This window comes from Scleropages formosus, chromosome 14 (assembly GCF_900964775.1).
Source record: "Scleropages formosus chromosome 14, fSclFor1.1, whole genome shotgun sequence".
NCBI lineage: Eukaryota > Metazoa > Chordata > Actinopteri > Osteoglossiformes > Osteoglossidae > Scleropages > Scleropages formosus.
The window spans coordinates 9512581-9535726 of record NC_041819.1 but is presented as its reverse complement, the minus strand read 5'-3'; the positions used below and the strand labels follow the sequence as shown (position 1 = coordinate 9535726).

Below are 23146 nucleotides of genomic sequence, written 5' to 3'. Positions count from 1 at the left end.
ATTCATCAAAAATTCATCTGATTGTATATCTTAATGTTGTGCAGAGTGAATGGACTCATAATTAAAGTTTAGCTGAATCAAGAAACTGACTATAGAAATTCTAGAAAAATATTATGTTTTGTTGCTGTAAGGACATTCAAAAGCTGTATTTTCCAATGTCCTTACTGCAACAAAACAAAATAAAAATATATATTTATATTTAATATAAATATTAAAAAAACAAGAAAAATTACAAAGCCGGAGAGTCACGGATAACGAATAAAGTCTCCATAGTCACAGAAATACGTACAAGATTGTTAGCTATGAAATGTTGAGGAAAAGAAACTTTTTACTTTTTTGTCGATGTCAACTCAAATGCCCTTTGGTAAGACCACATCAGCAAAATGCTACAAATATTTTTACTTTTTTTTTTTTTTCTAGTGGTGATTTCAAAGACTTAAATCTATGATAAGTATGTTGCTTTTGAGGAGTGCATCTGCTAAATGAATAAATGTAAATGTAGCTGTAAATGTAAATCTTGCTCTCAGATGTAAATGTCTTCATGTAGAAGACTGACTCCTGTACCTACCTCAGTGTGTAAAGTATCTTTCCATCATTCCATATTCTGAGCAGCTGATTGGGTGTTGTAATCCAATGGGCTTCAGCATTTTTGGAATTTCTGAAGATTGTGTCCGGTATCCAAATAAGTCCAACCATATTGCTGTTTAAAGTCAATATTTTCATTGAACTGTTGTATCGGAGTCGGCTGTCTGTCCATGTCTGGGCAAAAATTATATCAATCTGGTATTCCTGCAAAACATAAACACAACGACACCATTGTTCAGAAGAAACAAATATGGCATAAAGTGTGTGATATTGTGTTAACCACTTTCATTAGGTACTAAAAAGATGCATGTGCCATACTTTATAAAGGGTATAATGCAAACACGTACTTCATTTGAATTCAAACTGTCTGTGCATAATGCTGTGAACCCTTTGTAGAATGTGAGTCACAAAGGGAGAAAAGCAATATTAATGAAGAATTAGAGTCTGTGTTTCCCAAAAGCTAAATGATGGAAAGGAATACAGTGGAGTGTTTGGTCACTAAGGGACAAAGTAAATGTCACTCATGCAGACAGTTGAGTATTATTCCCTTCTCAGTGAGCTCTTTAATTACACCTACCGCATTTGACCTGCATATCAGTAGAGGACTAATGTACAAATTGACCCTTGAAACATGTAGCTGTTTTCAGGTTTCCATTTTTTTTTCCACACGAAGACTACTATATTTAAAAACAGGTGTGGCTGTTGTCCCAGATATTTAGCACCCAAAACCCAGACTAAACACTGAGAGGGCAAAGCATGTTTTATTGCCAAAATACAGCTTTTCTGTTACATACAGGGCTGTAACTCATTGCATCCATTGCAGATCAACAATAGACCCTTTGTGGTAATTCTGAAGTACAGATGGCACATCTGGAGGTGAAAGTGCATGAAAAAAAGGAGACGGATTACAAGCATATCCTATAAATGGAAACTGAACAGAAGAAATATGTAACTTTACGCTGTTCTAATGTGCTCGGCTTTCCTACGTGACTGAACACCTGGACGCCTTCATATTCTGCCACTTCTCTCAGGTACTATAAAATTAGCCTCACAGTCAAGGTCCAAGGTAAGTGGAATGACAGCTCTCTCATTGTCTCTCTCTTTCAGTTCAATATTATTGCTCCATTCCATCATTGGGATTTATGATTTTATTGATTATGACTGAGCAGTAAAAATTATAGTTGTGTTTCATATGCTGAGGAGCCAGTGTTATCCGTTTTGTAAAGATCCAGGACAAAAACAGTATAAGCAGTGCATTGCTCAGACTTCTCTTATATTAATAATGAATGAAATAAAGAGATAAATCTGACTATATTAAACCAAGATGTCTCTGGACAGGTACATGACAAAATATTCTGTTTAATACTGGTATGTTTATGTAGAATGAAGATGTACATTAATTCTGGCCATTTGAATTGCTCAAAATTTTGAAGTAGTTTAATATCATTTCTTTCAGTTTCACAAATTTTCGGTTTTAGCTGTTAAAACAGGACTTACTGATCATGCAGGTATGATGCTCAGAGAAGTGTTAGTAACACACACTTGTTGCTAAATAGCCAATGCCTGTCAGTAATATTTCCTGTGTATGACAGAAAAGGTGATGCACTCTTCACTTCGCCCTAAAATGGTGTTTAACATGGTTTATACCAGTATTACGTTCCATTATAAGCCATTACCAGTATCTGAGCAATGCCGGATCAAGAAGAAAAGAAATACAACTATACAGGAAAATCACTATTTCTGGAATTATATCATTTGATCATTTTCATCCATACAGTGAATCGGGTGGCCAAGTTCCTCCCACGGCAGCCACTTTCCAGGACCCTCTCTCCCCACGGTTGTGTATATTAACACTGCACCATTCCACTTTAAAAAGACAGAGCAAACCACACTGAATAAACATTTGCACTTCCTCTGTCTCACAGGGAATATTGTTTCCCTTGAACCTACACTCTTAATACATTCAAGCTATTACCATTTTTATAATGGGGATATGAAATACAGTACATTAGCTATGCAGAACTTTTTTTTTTAAAATGCTTTATATGTGGAAAAAAAAATACTGTGCAATAAATCACAAGAAATGTACTGTAACCTGTCACTAAAGGTTTTCATTTCCTTTTTAAATATAGGCTTTATAGAAAAAAATAAACACTGTATTGTGTATAACAAACTACTATTAACATTTTATTTCCAAGTAAGAGGTGCCATGAAGAGTATGAAGGAGCATCAAAAAGCACATGAAATTGCCCACAGGGCAACGTTTGCTTGTTTTAAGCTTTCAGTGTTGCTCTAATCCGATGCAGACCAGGACACAACTTTTGGTGTTTACACCAATAACTTTGATTCGCTCTACAGCACGTTTGGTTTAATTTCTATGTGAACGCCAGAGAAATGGGCTGCTCACTCCTTTGTGCTAATTAAATTCATCATAGAGTACCATTCATCACTTCAAATAGCTCTGAGCAGAAATAAAAACTCAGCTGAATAAAAAATGACTCATGTCTACGCTGCCAAGGAAGAGTCATTCTGCCACGAAGACATGTGTTCTGACATGAGCGGCAAGAGAATTTTCCTTTTTAATTAGGCGGTGGTCTAAAATGCTGTGCTATTACAGTGAAAAAAAAAAAAAGACATTACACATTTTAAATATCTTAGAAAGCTGGAGCTGTTTTTACAGGAGCAAAAGCAAAAAGTCAGGAAACATTTCTTGTTAGGAAACCAAGTAGGCTCTGCTGACAAGGACACACACCATACTCCTGGGTGCTTTTCCAGGTTAAACAGTTGTATTGTCACCTTTGAACAAGTACAAACTTAGTAAGAGATTTCTTATGGTTAACATAAGACAATATGACACACATTTGACTGATGTAAGACCGCAGTATATGCATTCAAATTCAACAACGGATTAAAATAACCGTGCAACAGTTTGTCCCTGTTTTTTTTTTTTTGTTGTCCTCCAGTCAGTGAGGCGTCATCTCTATGAATGTAAAATACACACACGCATTTTCAGAACCGCTCGTCCCATACAGGGTCGCGGGGAACCGGAGCCTACCCGGTAACACAGGGCGTAAGGCCGGAGGGGGAGGGGACACACCCAGAACGGAACGCCAGTCCGTCGCAAGGCACCCCAAGCGGGACTCGAACCCCAGACCCACCAGAGAGGAGGACTGCGCCACCACACCCCCTCCTTGAATGTGAAATATTTTTGTGAAATATTTCTGCACAAAAAAATCAAGCGCCATCCTCTCTACAATTACCATAAACTAGTATGAAATTGAAATAATAAGTTTTCAGTTTTGCATATGATTTTGGGTTAATGTCTTAAGTGACTGCCAGCTCCAAAGATTCGGCAAATTCTGACAATAGGATATGTCAGGTGATATAAATGCGCTATGGCGTCAGTTCCTAGGTTTTCGCATACTTTTATATAACCGAGCTGTACTCCACAACTGTGGCAAACGCAGTTTTCCTGGAAACTGCTATTACAAATATTCCTTACAGTCATGCATTTAGATGTGCTTTGATGCTTAGGGAATTCTTATGATGTAACTCTGGAAAGGAAGTCGAGAGAAAATTACGCTAGTGAGAAATCTTTGTATTTGTTTGTGTGAACAGCAGTTGTTGTCAGTGTAATGTATCATGCGCCTTCTGGGCATAGACAGAGCCACATTCACATTAATCTTATCTGTGGAGTTCTGTTACTTCCACTCCTCCAGAGACTCACAAAAGTGTGAGGTCAGTTAATGCCCAGCCTCCCTGCGTGCTGCATTCCTCAGTGCTCAAAGCTTAGTGCTGGTCAATTATTTTCTGCCCTGGTTGGTTCACAGTCATTGTTATCCTCTGGTGATACTCAGACTAATGCATTGTGCCCCACTTGAAACAGAGCACTGAAACGTGTAATTACCTAGAACATAGCCTATACTAAACCACATTTTTCCTTGTGGTCAATTGAGAGGTGGTCCTTTGTGGGAAAGGGCCAAATTTTCTCATGTATTAATGAACGCCAAGCAGTCTCTTGATTAGCAAAGTTCAGATCACCTCCTTGTCACTTGTTGGTTAGACTTCACGGGCCAACTGAGCCAAACGGTATTTGGGAGTAACTGGAGGTACCCATGTTGTACAGTGGTTCTTTTGGTGCTGTTCTGCTTTCAGATTCTTCAGCTCCATAATGCTCGCTTCCATGCCAGATATATTGTAAAAGGGCGTTGACTCAATTCATGTTCCACTTCATCTGCAAAGTTATTGTGCTGAAACTCTGATGATTTCCATCACTGCAACTTGCCACTCTTTAGGCGTCTTCTTCAGACCACCTTTCTTCCCCATCACCACTTTGACAAAATATTTCTCTATTCATTTCAAATTTTTTTAAAAATTATTTGGCTTTTGTACCTAATAAAAATTATGTGACTCAAAGGTATTTTAATGTACTAACTTTAACTTTCCGGGGATGAACAAATATGCTCTTACAGATAATTATGGTGCATTGCAATGGATGTCTTCTTAACAAGATTGTCATAAACAATCTTTCAGTTTGAAATGCAAATTGCTGTACTGTACTCTAAGTACTGGTGCAAGTACTATAAGTTTAACTGATGGATTCTGTCGGTTAATTTGACCGTTTTCATTTCGAGTTTCTCTAGATGATGGCTTTTCTCCTTTCCTTTGGAGAATCTGTTGCTCCTGCAAACTTTCAATATTTGTTCAAGTACTCAGCACTGCAGAGAGCCTAAGAAATGTGATTTATTGTACCAACAAGCAGCTCTGGGTGATGGCTTCCTATTGTCACTGACATATTTTTTATCCTTTTTTTTTGTCATAATTCAATCAGACCTGTGAGTTTTATGTTTTGAATCGGAAGTAAACGTAGCATGCTTTTCTATTAAAAGAAGGAAGGTCAAGCTGACGAACTGCATCCTAAGTTAGACAAATTCGTTTACCAACGCTTAAATCTTAATAGAAATGTGTTTCGGAAAATAGGCATTCTTTGTTTAAAAAGGTGACATTGACTGTCTAAGTTGCATTTTTAGGGTGTCCTTTGGATCTTCCTCCCCACAAAGCTTTGGTTGCTCATTGTCTTGCATCTTATTTTCAGCTTCTCTTTTATTTTAATCAACAAGAATTGGTAAATAAATCTCAGTGAGTCCTCAAAGAATACATAAAAAATAGTCTTTGGGGGAATGATAATAAAATAGAAACATATTTCTGACTAAAATGAACTTACATTCACTGAAGGTCACATTGTTGTGTTGTTACAGCATAAAAGCTTAGGATCTGAAATGTTTTCCACGGTGATTGTTATGTGTGATATTGTCAATGGTCTGTGATAAATTTCCTCTTTTAGTTTTTCTTGGTTCACTTAAAATGCTTTAGATTATCACCATGAAAACTACGACATTGCTGTGTTCCACTGTTCTTTAAAGTGAAGGTGAGGTGAAAGCACGAAACATTAATCTAATCCATCATACTGACTATGTTTTATTCAGCATAAAAGTAAGTCTTGTGATATATATACCTCTCTTGTATATCCTCAGACTGGAGTTTGGCAGTTTGTTCACTGGATGCCAGAGTCATCCAACCTTATTAACTTTACTACTACTCTGGCCTGGGCTCAGCAGTAGCAGTAGGACACAGGACACTCCCAGTCACTTGTCTGTAGTTCTATGTGTCATAGATTCAGGCTGCACAATGAGATAACGCATTGTTGTTGGGAAAATGTGCTAATTACATGGTGTAATGAAACAAAAAAACTACAAATCTGAACAGCGTTGATGCCAAGACTCAGTGATTAACTCCTGGCATGATTAATTAACAAAAACCATCCCGTGACAAAGTGCGAATGATGAATAGATGCACTCCCGTTGTATGAAAGATAAAATGCTTTTCTTGCAGATAAATTATGCAAACTTATTTCAGAAACAAAACTAACTGAACTGGTGCCATCAGTTAAAGTACTTTAGAATTTGAAAGCTGATTTTAGCAGTAACTTACATCTCTGAAGAAGCCATTGATTAGTCAATTAGTCAATTAATCAAAGTTTTTGATTAATATTTGATAAAAATTTCTGGAAAGTCAATATGATATGTAAAAGGTGTAGCCACATTCGAGTGTGTTCCACAGCGAAACCAAAACAGCTGTTGTATAGCCCTTGTCTCCAACACTAGTGTGATTTATATGGACTTTCTGGATATTATGACTGCAGAGAATATTTACATCTACCATTAAATTTACTCTGATTCACTTTTACACATACGCAGTGCTTATCATCTGAAAAGTACATCGATTGATTTAAGACACATGTGAGTGTAATAAATAAATCATCCTGTATTTACACTTATGTAAAAATTCCCCTAGAAATGTTCTGAAACTGCCTTAATTCAACATGGGATAGATTCAACAAGGTGCTGGAAACATTCCTCAGAGATTTTGGTCCATATTGACATGATAGCATCACGCAGTTGCTGCAGATTTGTCGGCTGCACATCCATGAAGCGAATCTCCCATTCCACCACACCCCAAAGGTGCTCTATTGGATTGAGATCTGGTGACTGTGGAGGCCATCTGAGTATAGTGAACTCATTGTCATGTTCGGGAAACCAGTTTGAGATGATTTGAGCTTTGTGACATGGCGGGTTATGCTGCTGGAAGTAGCCATCAGAAGATGGGTACAGTGTGGTCATAAAGGGATGGACATGGTCAGCAACAATACTCAGTTAGGCTGTGGCATTTAAACGATGCTCAGTTGGTACTAAGGGGCCCAAAGTGTGCCAAGAAAATATCCCCCACACCATTACACCACCATCACTGTAGCTCATCTGTTTCAAGGTTCGACGTGTTGTGCGTTCAGAGATGCTCTTCTACATACCTCGGTTGTAAAGAGTGGTTTTTTGAGTTACTGTTGCCTTTCTATCAGCTTGAATCAGTCTGGCCATTCTCCTCTGGCATCAACAATGCATTTTCGCCCACAGAACTGCCGCTCACTGGATATTTTCTCTTTTTCTGACCATTCTCTGTAAACTCTAGAGATGGTTGTGCGTGAAAATCCCAGTAGATCAGCAGTTTCTGAAATACTCAGACCAACCCGTCTGGCACCAACAACCATACCACGTTCAAAGACACTTAAATCACCTTTCTTCCCCATTCTGCTGCTGAGTTTGAACTTCAGCAGATCGTCTTGACCATGTCTACATGCCTAAATACATTGAGATGCTGCCATGTGATTGGCTGATTAGATATTTGTGTTAACGAGCAGTTGAACAGGTGTACCTAATAAAATGGCCGGTAAGTGTATAAACATGTTAAAACAAATATTTTGTTTCGGGAGACTTTCCACTTTACAACATATGATGCAAGGCTATCAGTTTCACACGACTTTAAATACTTCTAGGCAGTTAACTGAACAATTAGAATCCTGCTTTATCATCCTGTAAAACTCAGCATTCTGCTGTTCCTCCTCCTGCCTTTGTTGTTGTACGTGCCAAGTTGAACTCGGTCAAAATCCTGGTTAAGGAAACCCTGTCAAATGTAGCATCAATCTATGGCATTGTGTTATATATTTTTTTCTGAGACTCAGACTTGTCATTTTTATGTTTGTAAACAACATCGGACTATGAGTGACGCATTTTAACCGGAATCATTTTCTTAGCTTCAAACTGGAAATGTCATAATTTTCCGACAAACCTGTGGGAAGAATCCTGGCATGAGATCACAAAATATCTTTCAAGATTTCATATGTTCTAGCCAAAGGAGCACCAGAGGAGAGGAACGGATTCCTTGGGGAAGACCTCTTCAACAGCTTTTCTGCTTTGTCTCAACTTACGCTTTTTTCCTTGTGATCCTTCAGCCCAGTTTCATTGCTTCCAGTTTTTTTTTTAAACCCATCTGTCTGCAAGCCTCGCTGCTTGGGTGGCCTGAAGGCTGGTTATGGCCTCTCTAATGCATGCCCTGCAATGCCAATGACTTGCTTTATATAAGCCCAATCGAGCTGTTGGTGCTGGAAGAAGCCGTGCATCACTCACTGCTAGCAACTGTCAACTTGCAACCACCTGAGAGGTCTTCAGGAGGGGCTGAGATCTGCTCCTCCTGTCAAGGCAGAACGATACGAGTTGTGTTCCTTAGCTCCAGTGCTGCCACTCAGCAACAGGATTACATAGCTTAGTACAAAACCAAGACCTATGCTATACAAGTAGGCCTGTGTTTGGGAAGATTGCATTTTACTAGCTGTGCAACAAAGGGAGCCAAACCGTGAATTTTAATTATCTCCTGTCATTATATACATAGTAATGGCATGTCTGTAAGTAATAATAAGACTGTTTATATCCCCATCTGCCCCTTTTCTCCCCCATCTATCTATCTATCTATCTATCTATCTATCTATCTATCTATCTATCTATTTGCCTGCCTGCCTGCTATACAAACAAATATATAATGCAGATCTTCTGAAGCTCTGAATTTCTGCCATTGACCCTTCAGCATTTTTTATGTTAATTCAAATTCACATAAGCCACATATTATGTAACCTAGAAACTGTCTGTACTTCCTTGAATTATCATGTTACCTGATGTTTAAAAATACAAAGTCTTTAGTGAAACGAAAAGGAAGTAAACTTTGGCAACACCTGGTTCTGCAAACGTTCCAATATTTAAGCTAAGGAAAGGCTGCAACGAACAGTTCAGGAGATGAATAATAGAACTGTTTTAGCTGGGAAGTCATACATCGAATGTGTAACTTTGTGTCGTTGTTCTTGAGACCGTCACAAGTTTAATCAAACTTTCTCCACCTGTCCCTGCATAAGTTTAGATACCTCCAAATTATACCTCCTCTTCGACATCAACAGCTGGGTTTCCTGTCTCTCCCTGTCACCCTCTGTGAATCCTTGGTGTTTCAGTGTTGCCACAGAAACTCACGATCTGAACACTCCCTTAGCTACCCTTGTCAGGGGACATCAGTAACACTCCTAGCGGCTCCTCATGATTGTACTCAGATGTACTGCTTCCAGCCTTGGCCATTCCCTGATGTGGCAAATGTCAGGCTGAGTATCATTTGCATTTGTGTTTAAAGGACACCTTGATTAAGTTCTCCCTTCTGCTCTCACCCACCTGTTCCACTTGTGTCAGCAAGATGCTGGGCTAGTCATTTCTCTTGCTAGGACTTGTTTAATTTGAAATCCTCAGCTCGGAGCATGCTTTGCCTCTGTTCACATCCGAGAGAAATTCTCCTCATGTATGTGAATCAGTGCACCAGAACAGGTACTGCACCTTCCCTTTTGCTCCTGTTTTCGCTCTTTATTCATAAGTGCAAATAATGCTGTTGGATCATGTACTCTATGTGCATCAGGGTGCAGCAGTCAGACAGATTAAACAGCACAGCACAGAACAATACGTAGGAGATTTAAATCCGGGTCGTCTTTGAACTCCCAGGATCTAATGTGACAGACATGGACAGTAATAAATACAAACTCCCTAGAATCTCTGCAGACATCAGAGGGAATGATGCAATCTTGTGACAGGAAATCTGAAAATGGGGCTCTCTGTTCACTTTATTGCCGAAATCCCTCAAGGGTAACGAGGTTAAACACACAACCATGAAATGTGGCGTAGGGAACAGGAAAAATTTGCACAAAATTAGATTATTCCCCAGCTTATTTTTTACTTCAAGAACAATATTAGCTCACTGGGGACCAGGGCTGATTTTAAACTGCTTAATTCCTTGCGTAAAACTTAAGAAAACTCATGATATTAACATTTTAAAGTATTTCAAGATGAGCACTAAAGTGTATTAAAAATAATGCTCTTTATAGTTCTGTGAAAAATTACTTTCTGCCCAGCCTTACAGATTTTATCACTTCCCAAATGACCCACTAGGGGGATGTAAAAAAAAAAAGTCAAACTGGCAATGAAACAACCCTGAAATTTTGTCAGCGGAACATATTTTATATTTGCATAGGTTAGAACGTGTATGAAGTGTCAGCAGAGGCAATAAAAAGTGTTATGTGTTATTGGTCAGACGTGACCAAAGAAAGTGTGGCTTGGTGAAATGTAATCTGGATGTGCTGCATTTATTTTTTGTTGTACGTACGGTACATTTAAATCTAAATTTAAAAATCAGCATACTTTCCAAGCTTACGTTTTGTCTTCAGCAAGATTTCCAACATTCACATATTACAGGTCCAGAATAATCAATTCTTTCACACTTATTGCAGAAATTTCAAATAGGAACCACTTAATGTTCATTAAAAATAAACAAGTCACTGAGAGGTATTTTTCCTTGCAAAACCGCAGGTGGTTCCTCTATATAATACGGTATCATAACGAGAACCGAGTGTGGCAACTTTTTGAAAGTAACATGTAGAACCCCAGATTGTGCAAGTGTATGGCTCTTTAACAGTGAGACAGCATGCGGAATTGCCAAGATAAAAGTAGGCTGATGACTCCCTCCTCACCCCCAGCTATTACAGCAAGTAACAGGCAAGTTCTGTGCCCAGAGCTACTTCACCCACTGCAGCGGGAGTCCTAGCCAAGCATGCCCAGCGCACTCATTAGCATTTCAGGATACAGTTTCAGTGCCCTAATTTTCAGTAGGAATCAGTAACTCTACAATTTGGCAAATTCTTCAGTAAAGAGTAAGTAGGAAACCGCAGGTCTTAACCATTTCAGGGTAATCCTGTAGGATTAATCCTCTGACATGATTTTATTTTATTATTTTTTTATTGCAGGGAATGAGCAAGTAGATCATTTTATATTTACTTAGAAGTTTCATCCACCATCTACCAGCTGCACAAAGTAACAAATGACATGACAACTATTCCAATAATTGTTCTAATGTGCAAAGAGAAGCCACTCGAGCGGACTTGATATGTAACCTGAGGTAAAATGAATTTTCAGCTAAAATTTCGTATTCTAGTGTCTTACGGTCAATAAAAATTTACCGTGATGTTTTCATGCATTGAGGTTATGCCTCAGTGCTCCTCGTTAAGCTTCACGCCTGTTTTTGCCAAGATGTATATTTTATTCAGATTTTTTTATTTAGTCAGCTATCTTCAAAACATATATTACAGCTGTAGTTTGATTTTCTGAAATTAGCTGTCACATGCCAGATGGGGAACTCTGAAAAAATTTGAAAAAGTCTATATGCAGTAAACCTGACAATTGTACTACTTTTACGGTAGAAAAACAAGTGTGGCCTGTCCAGAAAAGGCATTATGCTATAAATGATCTTATCAATTTCAGTCCTTTAGAAAAACTTGGTACCCCTGCATCCTGTCAAACCTGTACAGATGTTTTGAGATTTTTGTAAATGAATTTTGGCACTGCAGTAGCAACCACAGCAATATTTATTAAACTTCTACAGTGTGATAAAGAACTCTGGAATCAGAGTAAGAATTTGTTTCCTTTCTTTTTTCATAAGCCTGGACAGAGAGAGATAATAGCTTTTACTTTTCTGAGCTGTTTGCAGTTTATGTTGAAATAGCTATGTTCGCATGTTTTAGTGATTCAATTTAGTTTGTCCTCCTTTCTATGTATCTTTAATATGTAAATACTGGTTTATGAGCAACCTTTACTGTTTGGTTTGTATATTTGCAGTCTTTGCAGTCTGTTCCTTGAGGCATCAAAGTACCATTTTATTTCTGTAACCACAGCAACAACTCACATGGATTCCTTTTCACCTGCTTTAATGAACATCAGCTTAGTACTCTGCCTTTTTGCTTTCATACATTCACAAGACATTATCTCTTTTCAGGCTCTTCATGTCTTCAGTCTGTGCATATTTAAAGAAGCACTGCAGCAATATGGTCATACACAGGTGAGTGTTGCAGTAAACCTCTGAAACTGGTTCTTGCAACATACCAACAGGAGATCAAAACACAAGTGATGCCAAAGAAGTCAACAAGCAGTTCTCTAATTCCATGACTTGTTTGGAGCTATGTCTGCAGAGTGAAGAAAAACACTTTCCTGCTTCCACAGTTGGATTTGTTTTTGCATCAAGAATTATTTTGCTAATTCTTAAAGTTTTAGATTGTGTTTTTATAGAGAATGACCTAAAGCAGTATGATGTAATAAAAAGATTAACATTACCAGTCTATTTTCTTTTTTCATAGTGAATAAGCAAAAGGTTTATTACAGGAGAGTCCTCCTAATGCCTTTTTTTAATTGCCTTAAAGGTGCCCCTTCATGAAGAGAAAGTGATGAACTGAAATGCTAAAGAACTTCCCACATCCTCAGTCATCTCTAAACTTAATTATACTTAGTGAGGAGCCCTGGACCTTGCTGTCTAGTGCAGAGGAATGAGAGGGATATTTATCTAAATACTCTCTGCAATTCCCGATTCTTAATGGGCTCTAATGCATTTCCATGCAGGCTATGTTCTGTACCTGTTGCCATTCAGTACTGAGAAATTGACGATGCCCTCAGATGAAAATGAGAACCAAAATGTGTCCTTTTTTCACAGACTCCAAAATAAAAAATGGCAGGATTCAAGCTTCTGCAGCCGGAAATTGTTAAATGGAAGCCATTTCCTGAGGAAAACGTGATGAATTAAAACAGCTCTCCAGACAGAATCTCATTCTTTATGACTTGTGTCGGCTGAGGCGAGCGGCTGCGGGGACGCCGGCAGGGCCTGCGTGGGTGTCCAGGCAAAGCAAGCTGATCTGAGCGTGGAGCGCCTGGGCAATCGGCACCGCTTCTCTTGGGTGGGCGGCCTCTGTGAGGGGCTCCTTCTGGCTCGGCTCAGCTCACGTGCGGCCGCCGCTTCCTCAGCTGCACACCGTTGCCTTGGACACGCGGTGACCCGGGTGTTTAAAAATAGCTCTCCCTGTCCACGAGCCCATACCACACAGTCGTCTTTCGGAGCTTGGGTGTATTAATGAGGAAAGCCATACTGAACGCTTGCTGCCTACTAATTGTGAACCCCATGGGGTGTCTATGGGTCCTGCTGTGTGTTGTCCAACATATTGAGGATGCCACTGACTGCTTCATCCCTTCCTAAAGTACAATGGAGCCAGTGGCACCTTAACTGCAGCTTTGCATCTGTCAGTTGGCATGGAAAGGTGCATGTGAACCCCACTGAACCCTTGCTGAACATAAGAACCCTGGAAGGGAATGCCACCCAGTGCTGAAGACCTGGTGGATAGAGCTGTGCACCCACAGTGGATATGTGTCACTAGTTCTGGGTCAAGTGAGAAATGAGAGCTCAGTGATGTGGCTCTAACTGCCCTGCCTGCGTTAAAACAGTGAAAGCTGATGAGAGATCTCTGAATAGGCAGTCACCCTGCTCTCTGGTTGCTCTACTTTTTCATTCAAAGAGGGAAGGTTACGGCATCAGAACACGATCACATTTCTTAGCTGTGGAAAAAATGGGATTTGATCTCAGTCTGAAAGTATTGTTGTCCAGGCCAGAAATGTTGTATGTATCACAAGTGATCTGCATCCTAGAAGCTATTATTCTTCTTGAACTAGTACACACATTTGGGCATAGACATTGATACAGGAAAATGATTTTCTGAATTGTCTGTTGCTGGTGAAGTGAAACACAGAACACTCTTACAGTGTGTCCTGACAATTTCTCTGCATTAATTGTTTTTTTCAAAATCTTTTTTTGTTTTACCACCTTTCTCTAGAATGTGTTTAAAGATGAGCGCTTTAGTCTCACTTATGTTAAAAATGATTTAACAATAATTTATGCTATTTGTCAAAAAATAGAGGGGGGGTGCAGTGGTACAGTGGGTTGGACTACAGTCCTGCTCTCTGGTGGGTCTGGGGTTCGAGTCCCGCTTGGGGTGCCTTGCGATGGACTGGCGTCCCGTCCTGGGTGTGTCCCTTCCCCTTACGCCCTGTGTTACCGGGTAGGCTCCGGTTCCCCGTGATCCCGTATGGAACATGCGGTTTTGAAAATGTGTGTGTCTGTGTGTAAAAAAAATAGAGTTCTGAGATCTCTTACTGTTGTTGTTGTTTTCTTGTGGTGCAATTTTTCACCAAAAAGAATCCCTAATTTGATGTCATAAATTCTGTCTACCTATTGATGGTAATTACTTATCAAACCATTTTTTGTTCTTATCATACCTAAATAATAAGTAATAATATGGACACTCAAAGTGTTAGTCCACTCATTCTTCAGAAGTCAGCAATGACAAATTTAGCATTGCTAAACCAGCAGTGTTTTGTCATCTTAATTTCAGCATACAAAACCACCAAAGGATCCCATAATATACTTGTATATTCAAAAAATTGACAACAGCAGGTACCCGCAGTCTATTCATCCTGAAAAGAAGAATATTAATGACTCATAGAGGCTTTCTACCAAAATAAAGAATTCTCTCTCTATGACTGGTACATGGAAAAAGGATCTTACCCTCAGTGTCCAGGTCCTTCCAACTGGACACTTACTATAAGGGACATGTAAGTGTTTTGGTTCCAAGGAATAAGAGCCACAGATGTCACACTTACCTCATCAGGCACAGACAAAAATAGGTGAAATCAGTGATGGTTACTTGTTCATCAGTAATTAACTGGTTAGCTAGGTCAGGCCCAGTTTCCAAAGAGCTACTTGTGCAAAGGCTCTTATTTCAGCTTTTTAATTCTGGAAAAATTCACTGTATTGTTGTCACAGTAAGTATATGATAAAATGGTGTCTGACATAAAGAAAGCTAGATTTCACTACTGTAGTGGAGATTACTCAGGATGTAAATAAAATAGATCAGCTCAGCTTAGCATTTAGGCAAACCATCGTTCTCAAACAGATAATAACAATCGCACATCAAAGCTGGCATAAAGGATTCCAGAATTTTTCTGACCATAAGAATTTGTAAGAAATCTGTTAAACTGATACCATTCAAGAACTTCACAGTTAACTGTAACTGACAAAGATATAAGATAGCACCGTGAGCAGCATATTTTTTGGTGTCCAGATATGACTATCATATACAGGTGGTCCCCGACTTGCGATGGGGTTACGTTCCACAAAACCCATCGTGAGTCGAAAATATCGTAAATTGAAAATGCATTTAATACACCTAATACACACCTCTGCATGGCAGACTGAGAGATGCGGATCCCTGTGGCTGCCCAGCGTCGCGAGAGAGTATCGCACTGCATATCACTTTCCGGGAAAAAAAATCAAAATTCAAAATACGGTTTCTACTAAATGTCTATCGCCAGCTCACCATCATTAAGTCAAAAAAATTGTAAGTCGAACCATCGTAAGTCGGGGACCACCTGTATAGTTTAAATGTTGAATGAGGACTGCCAGAACATTGCAAAACATTTAAAATACTATGACTTTTCAGGGTTAGCATTATCTTTAGTTGCAGCAAACGAAAGGAAAACACATCTTACTGTAATGCAAAGCCAGCACTGTACAGATCTTGTTCTCAGATATTGCAGCTCAAAGGTTTCAGTTTCCTCTTTTGCAGGCACTGTCCAAAATCACATATCAGTCAAAAAATACACTTGGAGGACAGTGGACTCATTAAGTCAATGGCAACATAACACATATTATTTAGAGAAAAATTGTGTTGACAGGCAATACAATATCCCAATTAAGCCAGAGAAAGGATATAGACTTTTTTCAAATGGTAAAGATAGTGGAAAAAGTGAAGTACTCCTAAAAATAGTTTAGCGATAAGTCTGAGGACACTGAAGCTAGTGTACAGGGACCTGCCTGCCTCATTGGGCATTAACTGTTCTATCACACAGGAGCACAGAAGATGTTCAAAGAAACACTTAGATTAACTCAGCAAGGGATCAACAGCTAATTAGTGCAGATGAGAATTTAAAAAAAACTGTTCTATGACAATTTTAACATTCTTTGCTTATGAATTTTTCACATCTAAGGTTTTGACACTTATTAAGTCACTTTCAGGGACATGGTGGCACCGCAAGCTAAGGCAATGCTTCAGAACTCCTGAGCTGCTCTGTTTGAGAGAGGTTTCCAAGCAGCCTGGGGAGGGAAATTATTTATTATCTCACATTCAATCTATGTTAATTAAAAAATAAATGAAGTGACAAAATAATAAATAAAAGCAGTCATTAACTTGCCATTTAGCTGACACCTTCATCCAATGGACTTACAATTATATACTTGTACAGCGGGGTAATCATAATAGAGCATGGTAACAATACTGCAGTGAACTGATTACACAGCTGCAGGTAATAAAGTACACTGCTGTTCGATGAAATACCATATATAATAGTCACTCACCAAAGAAGTCACTGACAAGCAGTGCGTTAATATGAAGAATGGTGAACAATTTGTGCAGAGAGCAATCTGAGCATTAGCTCAAACCCCTGAGCACACTGAGCTGTCAATCATGCACGACACATACAAATGCCCACTGACCTCTCCATACTGCCTACACTGTTTTCTACAGACCCCCCACCACCACCACCACCTCCCCACATTTAGCTCTCCTTTTGTTTAATGGCGTCTCGTTTTGTAAGGGACTCACTTAGCTCATCTGATGACAAATATGAGTCCTCCAGCAGAATTGAAGCCCACATGGAAAATACAGTCAGCATCTGCGCAAACACACAACTGATCTAGTAGTTCTAACTTCTAAAATAGTATGACTGGTCAGAAGTGTTTGTTCGTTCCTTTGTAGCTGCTACTGGAGAGTTGTTAGTGAACATTGCTGTTGACCTGAGTTCTAGAGAGTTCCCAATGGCATGTTAAATATTGTTCATTAATATTCTAATTGCGTGTGAGAGTGTAATACTCCGGCAGAACAAATATCCTTTTTAAGGTTAAATTTATTTTTATAAATGATATATTTCCGTGTGTCCCCTCCCCCTCTGGCCTTACGCCCTGTGTTACCGGGTAGGCTCCGGTTCCCCGTGACCCCGTATGGGACAAGCGGTTCTGAAAATGTGTGTGTGTGTGTATATTTCCTTTGGTTGAAAAATGTGGAATGACAAATGTTTGCGTCTGACAATTGAGTAGGAATTTTGTGAACTTATTTTCTAGCTTTTATAATTGAATACGGCGTTGGAATGGGTAGCACAGTTGCCTCACAGCGTGTGATCTGTTCAGTTTGCAAACTGCAATTCAGCTCAACCTCGTTGGAACTCGCATGTTCTCCTGTGTTTGCACGGGTTTCACCGGGGATCTCCAGTTTCCTCCCACGGTCCAAAAATGTGTTTTATGGCTCTTTAGTAAATCTATGAGGGACTGTATGTGTATGGCTGCCCTGTGATGGACTGGTGGTTTGCTCTGGTTTACACTAACCCTGACTTGAACAAGCTGGTCTTGTATAGACAGTGTAATTTAGTTTCAATACTGTGAACACATATTTTCTGATTTTTTTAAATTTACAGGAAAGGTCTACCAAATACAAATCCATCTTAATCATAAAAGCTATACCGGCTATACGTACATCCACCTACACATCATACATGACATGGGGTCTTTTTCAGTAGAAGGGTGCAAAAATCTGAGTGGAAATGAATTCGATGTGCAATCTAAGAAAACATGTTGTGATTTTTGCAAGTTTCTCTGAGCAACATAGTGGCACAGCAGGTACCTCTGCCGTCTCACAACGCCTGGACTGTTCGGGCACAAGTTTGAATCATGCTCAGTCTGTGTGGCGTTTGGATGTTCTCCTTGTGTTTCCTTCTACTGTCAGTACTGTGTTTCCTTCTACTATTCAGTTTCCTTCTACTGTCCGCATATATACTTTTCAGTTGAACTGGGGACTCTAGGTAACTGGAATTTCTGAATGTGCCGTTATTGGCCATGCATAATTTTCCTGGAACATAAAGATAACATAGAGATAAATTATTGAAAGGATGTACAGACTTTTTCCCCGTAACACTTAATTTGTCATTTCTGCTGGTTCACATCATACAAGAAAACAACTTATAAGTATAATCTGTATCTATTTACCAGTTATCACAAAGTGTTTTCTTTCCAATCTTCAGACAAGCTGCATAGCATCTTTGCCTTAATTTTTCATTTAAAAACCTGTAGCATGTTTTCACTATAGGAAAAATGTCATAAGCACTTGAGAGCTGTCCTTCAGATTCATCCTTGACCGAAGACATGGTTTTGTTTCCCTGCCAGCTCACAGTACACATACAGTTAATCCTCGCTATTCTCACTGTTTTGGGTCTAAGGGGTATGAGGCAGAGACAGCAAATTTATCAAAATTAATTTAAAAATTATCTTTTATTATGTTAAATGCACAATTCTAAGCATGCATATTATTAGCAGTTGTGTGAAATGAACTATTGTCTTCTTTACTGTACTGTAGTAAATGGCTTATGGATGGAAGGATGTGCCAAGTCAAGCCTAAAACTTAGCAATCACTTGCAGGGTGTCCAGGATAAGGGAGGAGTGAACAGTATTTGCTAGAGCCGTGTTCTATGCATGTTTACAGCATGCAAATATGGGGAGAAACATGCAAACTCAGCACATCCTCAGCTGGACTGAAACCCCAAGCCAATAGACGAGCTCTGATTCACACGTGCATAGACCTGTACCGTGCCTTGTGACTGCCTGGCTATACAGCTGCCCTGTAATAAACAATATTTTCTATATTGGTCCTTTGATAACATGGAAGTAATAATCCCCATTAAAGGAGCTCAACAGGAAAGCAAGATGAAACCTCATGGCGGATGTAAGACATCCTGTGATTGTCTGTGTTCTCTGCTCTGCCATGGTATGGCTCAATTACAATAATAACTTGATTAGTCTTGATTAGACCTTGCGTAACAAACCACTTGTGTAAATTGTGCAATCTGGTATGTCTGCCTCTCCTTAGAATGCATCATCGATCAGTCTTCAGCCAGACTGTAAACATATGACTGTTGACTTTTAACCTCTTTTAGGCAAGCGTGTGATCTGGTTGAAGCAGAAAGTATTCCTCCGCACGTTCGCAGTGTTATGCAGCCCTCAGTGAGACAAACGCCACATGCTGTTTGGAAGTCCTAAACTTTCAAAAGTCATTCTCAATATGACAAAATCTCATAGAAGTGATGGATTCGTTTTGGTGTTATATTTGAGTCACCTGACAAGAGTACCCCAATATCTATAAACACTGAAGTAGACATCTATAGGCCACAGCAGCTTGAAATTATAATGCACTTATATGAAATACAGCAGTGAGCATAAAAAATATAAAACAGGAAGTTCAATAAAGCAGGAGAAATCAACGCCAGATTTTTTCTTTCCAGTAGGAATGTGAAGTTGATAGTATAAACCCTAAATGAGCAGCCAGGCAGAAGGAAGAATGCTTCCCTGAGACCAATGAAGTGTGGAGAAGCCTTCAGCTATGGAAGCAGAGAAACACCGATTTCATTCTGGCTCCTTCCTCACTGAAGATGTGAGGAATGGTAAACCCTATGGCTGACCAGTTTCAGCTTGTTGGTCATAATGACAAACCCACTGCTTAGACTAATCCCCTAAAACACCAATAATCATGAAGATAATCTCCAGTTTTTACACAGTCTACTGATGAAGAGGTAGGGCTAGAAGTGATAAAGTGTACAGTTGCACTGCAGGCACAGGGGTCTTACCACTTGCATGCAGAAGCATGCAATCCATAACACCTCCACCCTCCCATATTTTTTTTTTGTGCTTTCTGATCGCTACTGCACTTGATATATAAAGGGTTTGTGAAAACACACAGATGTATTAATTTGTTTTTACATGTAAAAAAAAATAGCAGCAGAATAATGTAATAATCCACAAATACGTTAACTAAAATTATATTAAACTGTCATACAGTCTGTCCAATGTAATAGAAATGAGATTTAGGTATAAAAAATAAGAAAAAAAAGAAAATATTGGGGTTAGCAATGGTTATATATTTCCTGGACATTCATTCAAAACTTCATTTATTCATTCATTCATTCATTGATTCATTGAGTTTACTGGAGCCTATTTGCAGCCTGGTAAATATATAAAAATTAAATGAGTGCATTCAAGCAATTCATTTAAAAAAAGAGCTGGCCTAAAGAATCAGCAAAGGAAAATTAGGTTGCCAAGCTATCAAAAGACCTGTCACATAAAACATGTCAAGTTTTATCGCATCCTACAGCACAGTGGTGCACTGCTGTATGTGACATGAAGGAGCAAGATAGAAAAGTTTCCCATTGCATGGATACAGCCAAGCCCAGCAAGGCCTGAGTTCTATAGGGATTCATTGGATAAAGGTGCTCCACCTGCCCACACAGAAGGGAAACAACACCAAACAGTGCTCTTTCAGTCTCTAAAATTCCTTTCAAAGTGCATAATTTCACCCTTTATTTTACGTAATGAACTGAATACATTTGAAGCTGTGAGACCACTTTCTTTAAAAACCACTTTCTCTGTTTCTCTCTTTTACTTGCATATTACAAGAAATATCAGCGGTAAAGGTTTATAAGAAAATGCTCTCTGTCTCAGTAAGCTAAAGGATGTTAATACTTGTGTTAGTACTTGTAATAGTTGTTGTGCAACTGCAGCAACATAAATTTTAATTTAGATGCAGCCAAAGGGACTGTTCACTATGTACAAATGTGGGTTTTATTATCAGAGAGGGTTAAAAGACTAATGAACATAAATGTATTACGTTCTCAAGCCTATATAAATTAAACATACAATATTATATATAAATAAATGTGTGTGTGTATGTAGATAATGAAATGTCAGAGTACATTGTTCTGCAATAATATATAAATAACATTTTTTTACAAAGTATTCAATTATGAATAATAAAATTCATTGCTTGGAGGTATATTATAAAACCAGGCAATTCCATAGTTTGCAATGTTTATTAAAAACTGTTTCTAGGAATGGTTTCAGAATGATGCAAGAGAGTAAAAGAAACTGATACAGATTATGTGATCTTAATCTTTAATTCTAAATCGTGTGGCCTAAAAGTAAATTCAAGAGACTGCAGTCAGTATTAAATTTAAACAAATTTTGGTATTTTTATAGGCTATGGTTATTATGAGTGCAGAGGACAAATTTAGTTCAAAAGTAGCCATAATGAAAATATAACACAATTTACATCCTGATTTACAATATTGCCTTAAATTCTCCAGACTGGGGTTTACATCATTCTTTCTTTCCTTTGTATTTTCCAAGGGTTTAATGTTAAAGAGTAATTTGTTTCTTTAATTTTTTTTTACTCTATTCTTCCAAAACTGGAAAAACCACTAAGTTTAATGAGTAAAATACGAACTAAAATGTGTTATCATACTACATGCGTTGGATAGCTATAAAATGTCACATGTGTTTTGCACCAACTCTCAGAAATCCTGTAACTTTTTCAAATGCATGTTTATTATAAGAGCCTATTAAAGAGATGTTGAGGTACATAATCACTGACAAAGTGTTCACCATAACATCTAACACAATTTAACACATGCAATAAAGAACATGTATGTACAGATTCCTGTTATTATATATATAAAATTGGATTATAATATGTATGCATATATATATAAATATATATATATATATGTATATGAAGATATTTAGAAATCTACAGGTTTATTGAACAATAACAGATAACCATCAAAGTTGATAAAAGTCTGTAAGCACTCCAAATAGCACATTGGGCACAAGAAAGACAAAAGTATTTAATATTGTGACCAGAGCATTGTAGTGCAAAGAATATTGACAGCAAATGGGGGATGATAAAAAAAACGAATGAGAAAAAAGGAAAGGTACTTGAAAGCGGCATCTTTAAAGGACTTTAACAAAGCATGTAAAGCAAACTGGCCTCACAGATTCAAAGAACTAAATTATGAGCTCTGTGACCCAGTCCCTACTAATACTATGTTGAGAGCTTCACAAAATGAGTTTATTATAGAGAGACATTTTGGAACCACTTGTGTCTAAGGTCAGTGTGCAAAAATGATAACCTGGAGTAATGAGAGCAGAACTTTGACCTCTGTGCAGTGGAAAATGTTCTATGATCTGATGAGAGGTTGCTTACACTTTTTCCTTCATCCAAATTTATTTCTGTTTGGAAAAAGCTAAATGGTTTCTCCAAGTGGCACTTTATGACAGCTGTTAAACATAATGGTGGATCTACCCTTGGTGGATCCAATGATATTGGCAGCCGTCTTGTGGGAGTCACTGGCTCTGATGACTGATCTGCATGATGTTATAAGGGTCAAAGAAAATGAATCAGTTTTGATGGACACCAGGATGAAGCAATACACTTTCCACGCCCATGTCAGGAGATAATTTTAGCAATATCTTTGCTCTTCCGAGTTGCCCTGTTCCGGTTCAGACAGCTCAAAGTGTTGGTGCAAAAAAACTAAAAATTTGTTGTGTGTGATCATATTAAACACAATTCGTAAATAATATTAAACCTTTATGGGAAGTTATGGAGAGTACAGTAGTGTTCTACCACCTTTATTCCTCAAAGAACTAGAGGATCTCTTTTCACTGAACAACGAATGATCCAATACCCCCACTATACATAACTGAGAATGACAGAATTCCAGTGTGAAGCCATTCTGAATGTTACTAGGAAATCATACATTTTTTCCATGAATTTAGTCATATATTGTTTGCAGCACCCATTTCTTTTTGTATATATATACTGTATGTGTGTATGTAAGTTTATACATAA

At 38.4% G+C, this 23146-nt stretch overlaps 1 protein-coding gene across 2 annotated transcripts in view; it reads right to left on the bottom strand.

Annotated features, from left to right (window-relative positions):
- The window catches only part of LOC108920501 (gamma-aminobutyric acid receptor subunit gamma-3-like), a 58086-nt gene that overhangs the window by 18589 nt on the left and 16351 nt on the right, over positions 1 to 23146 (bottom strand). For both annotated transcript variants that reach the window (XM_029258042.1, XM_018729281.1), the window contains one exon: positions 569 to 789. In XM_029258042.1, coding sequence (XP_029113875.1) covers positions 569 to 789 — 221 coding nt within the window. The remainder of the gene's footprint in view (positions 1 to 568; positions 790 to 23146) is intronic.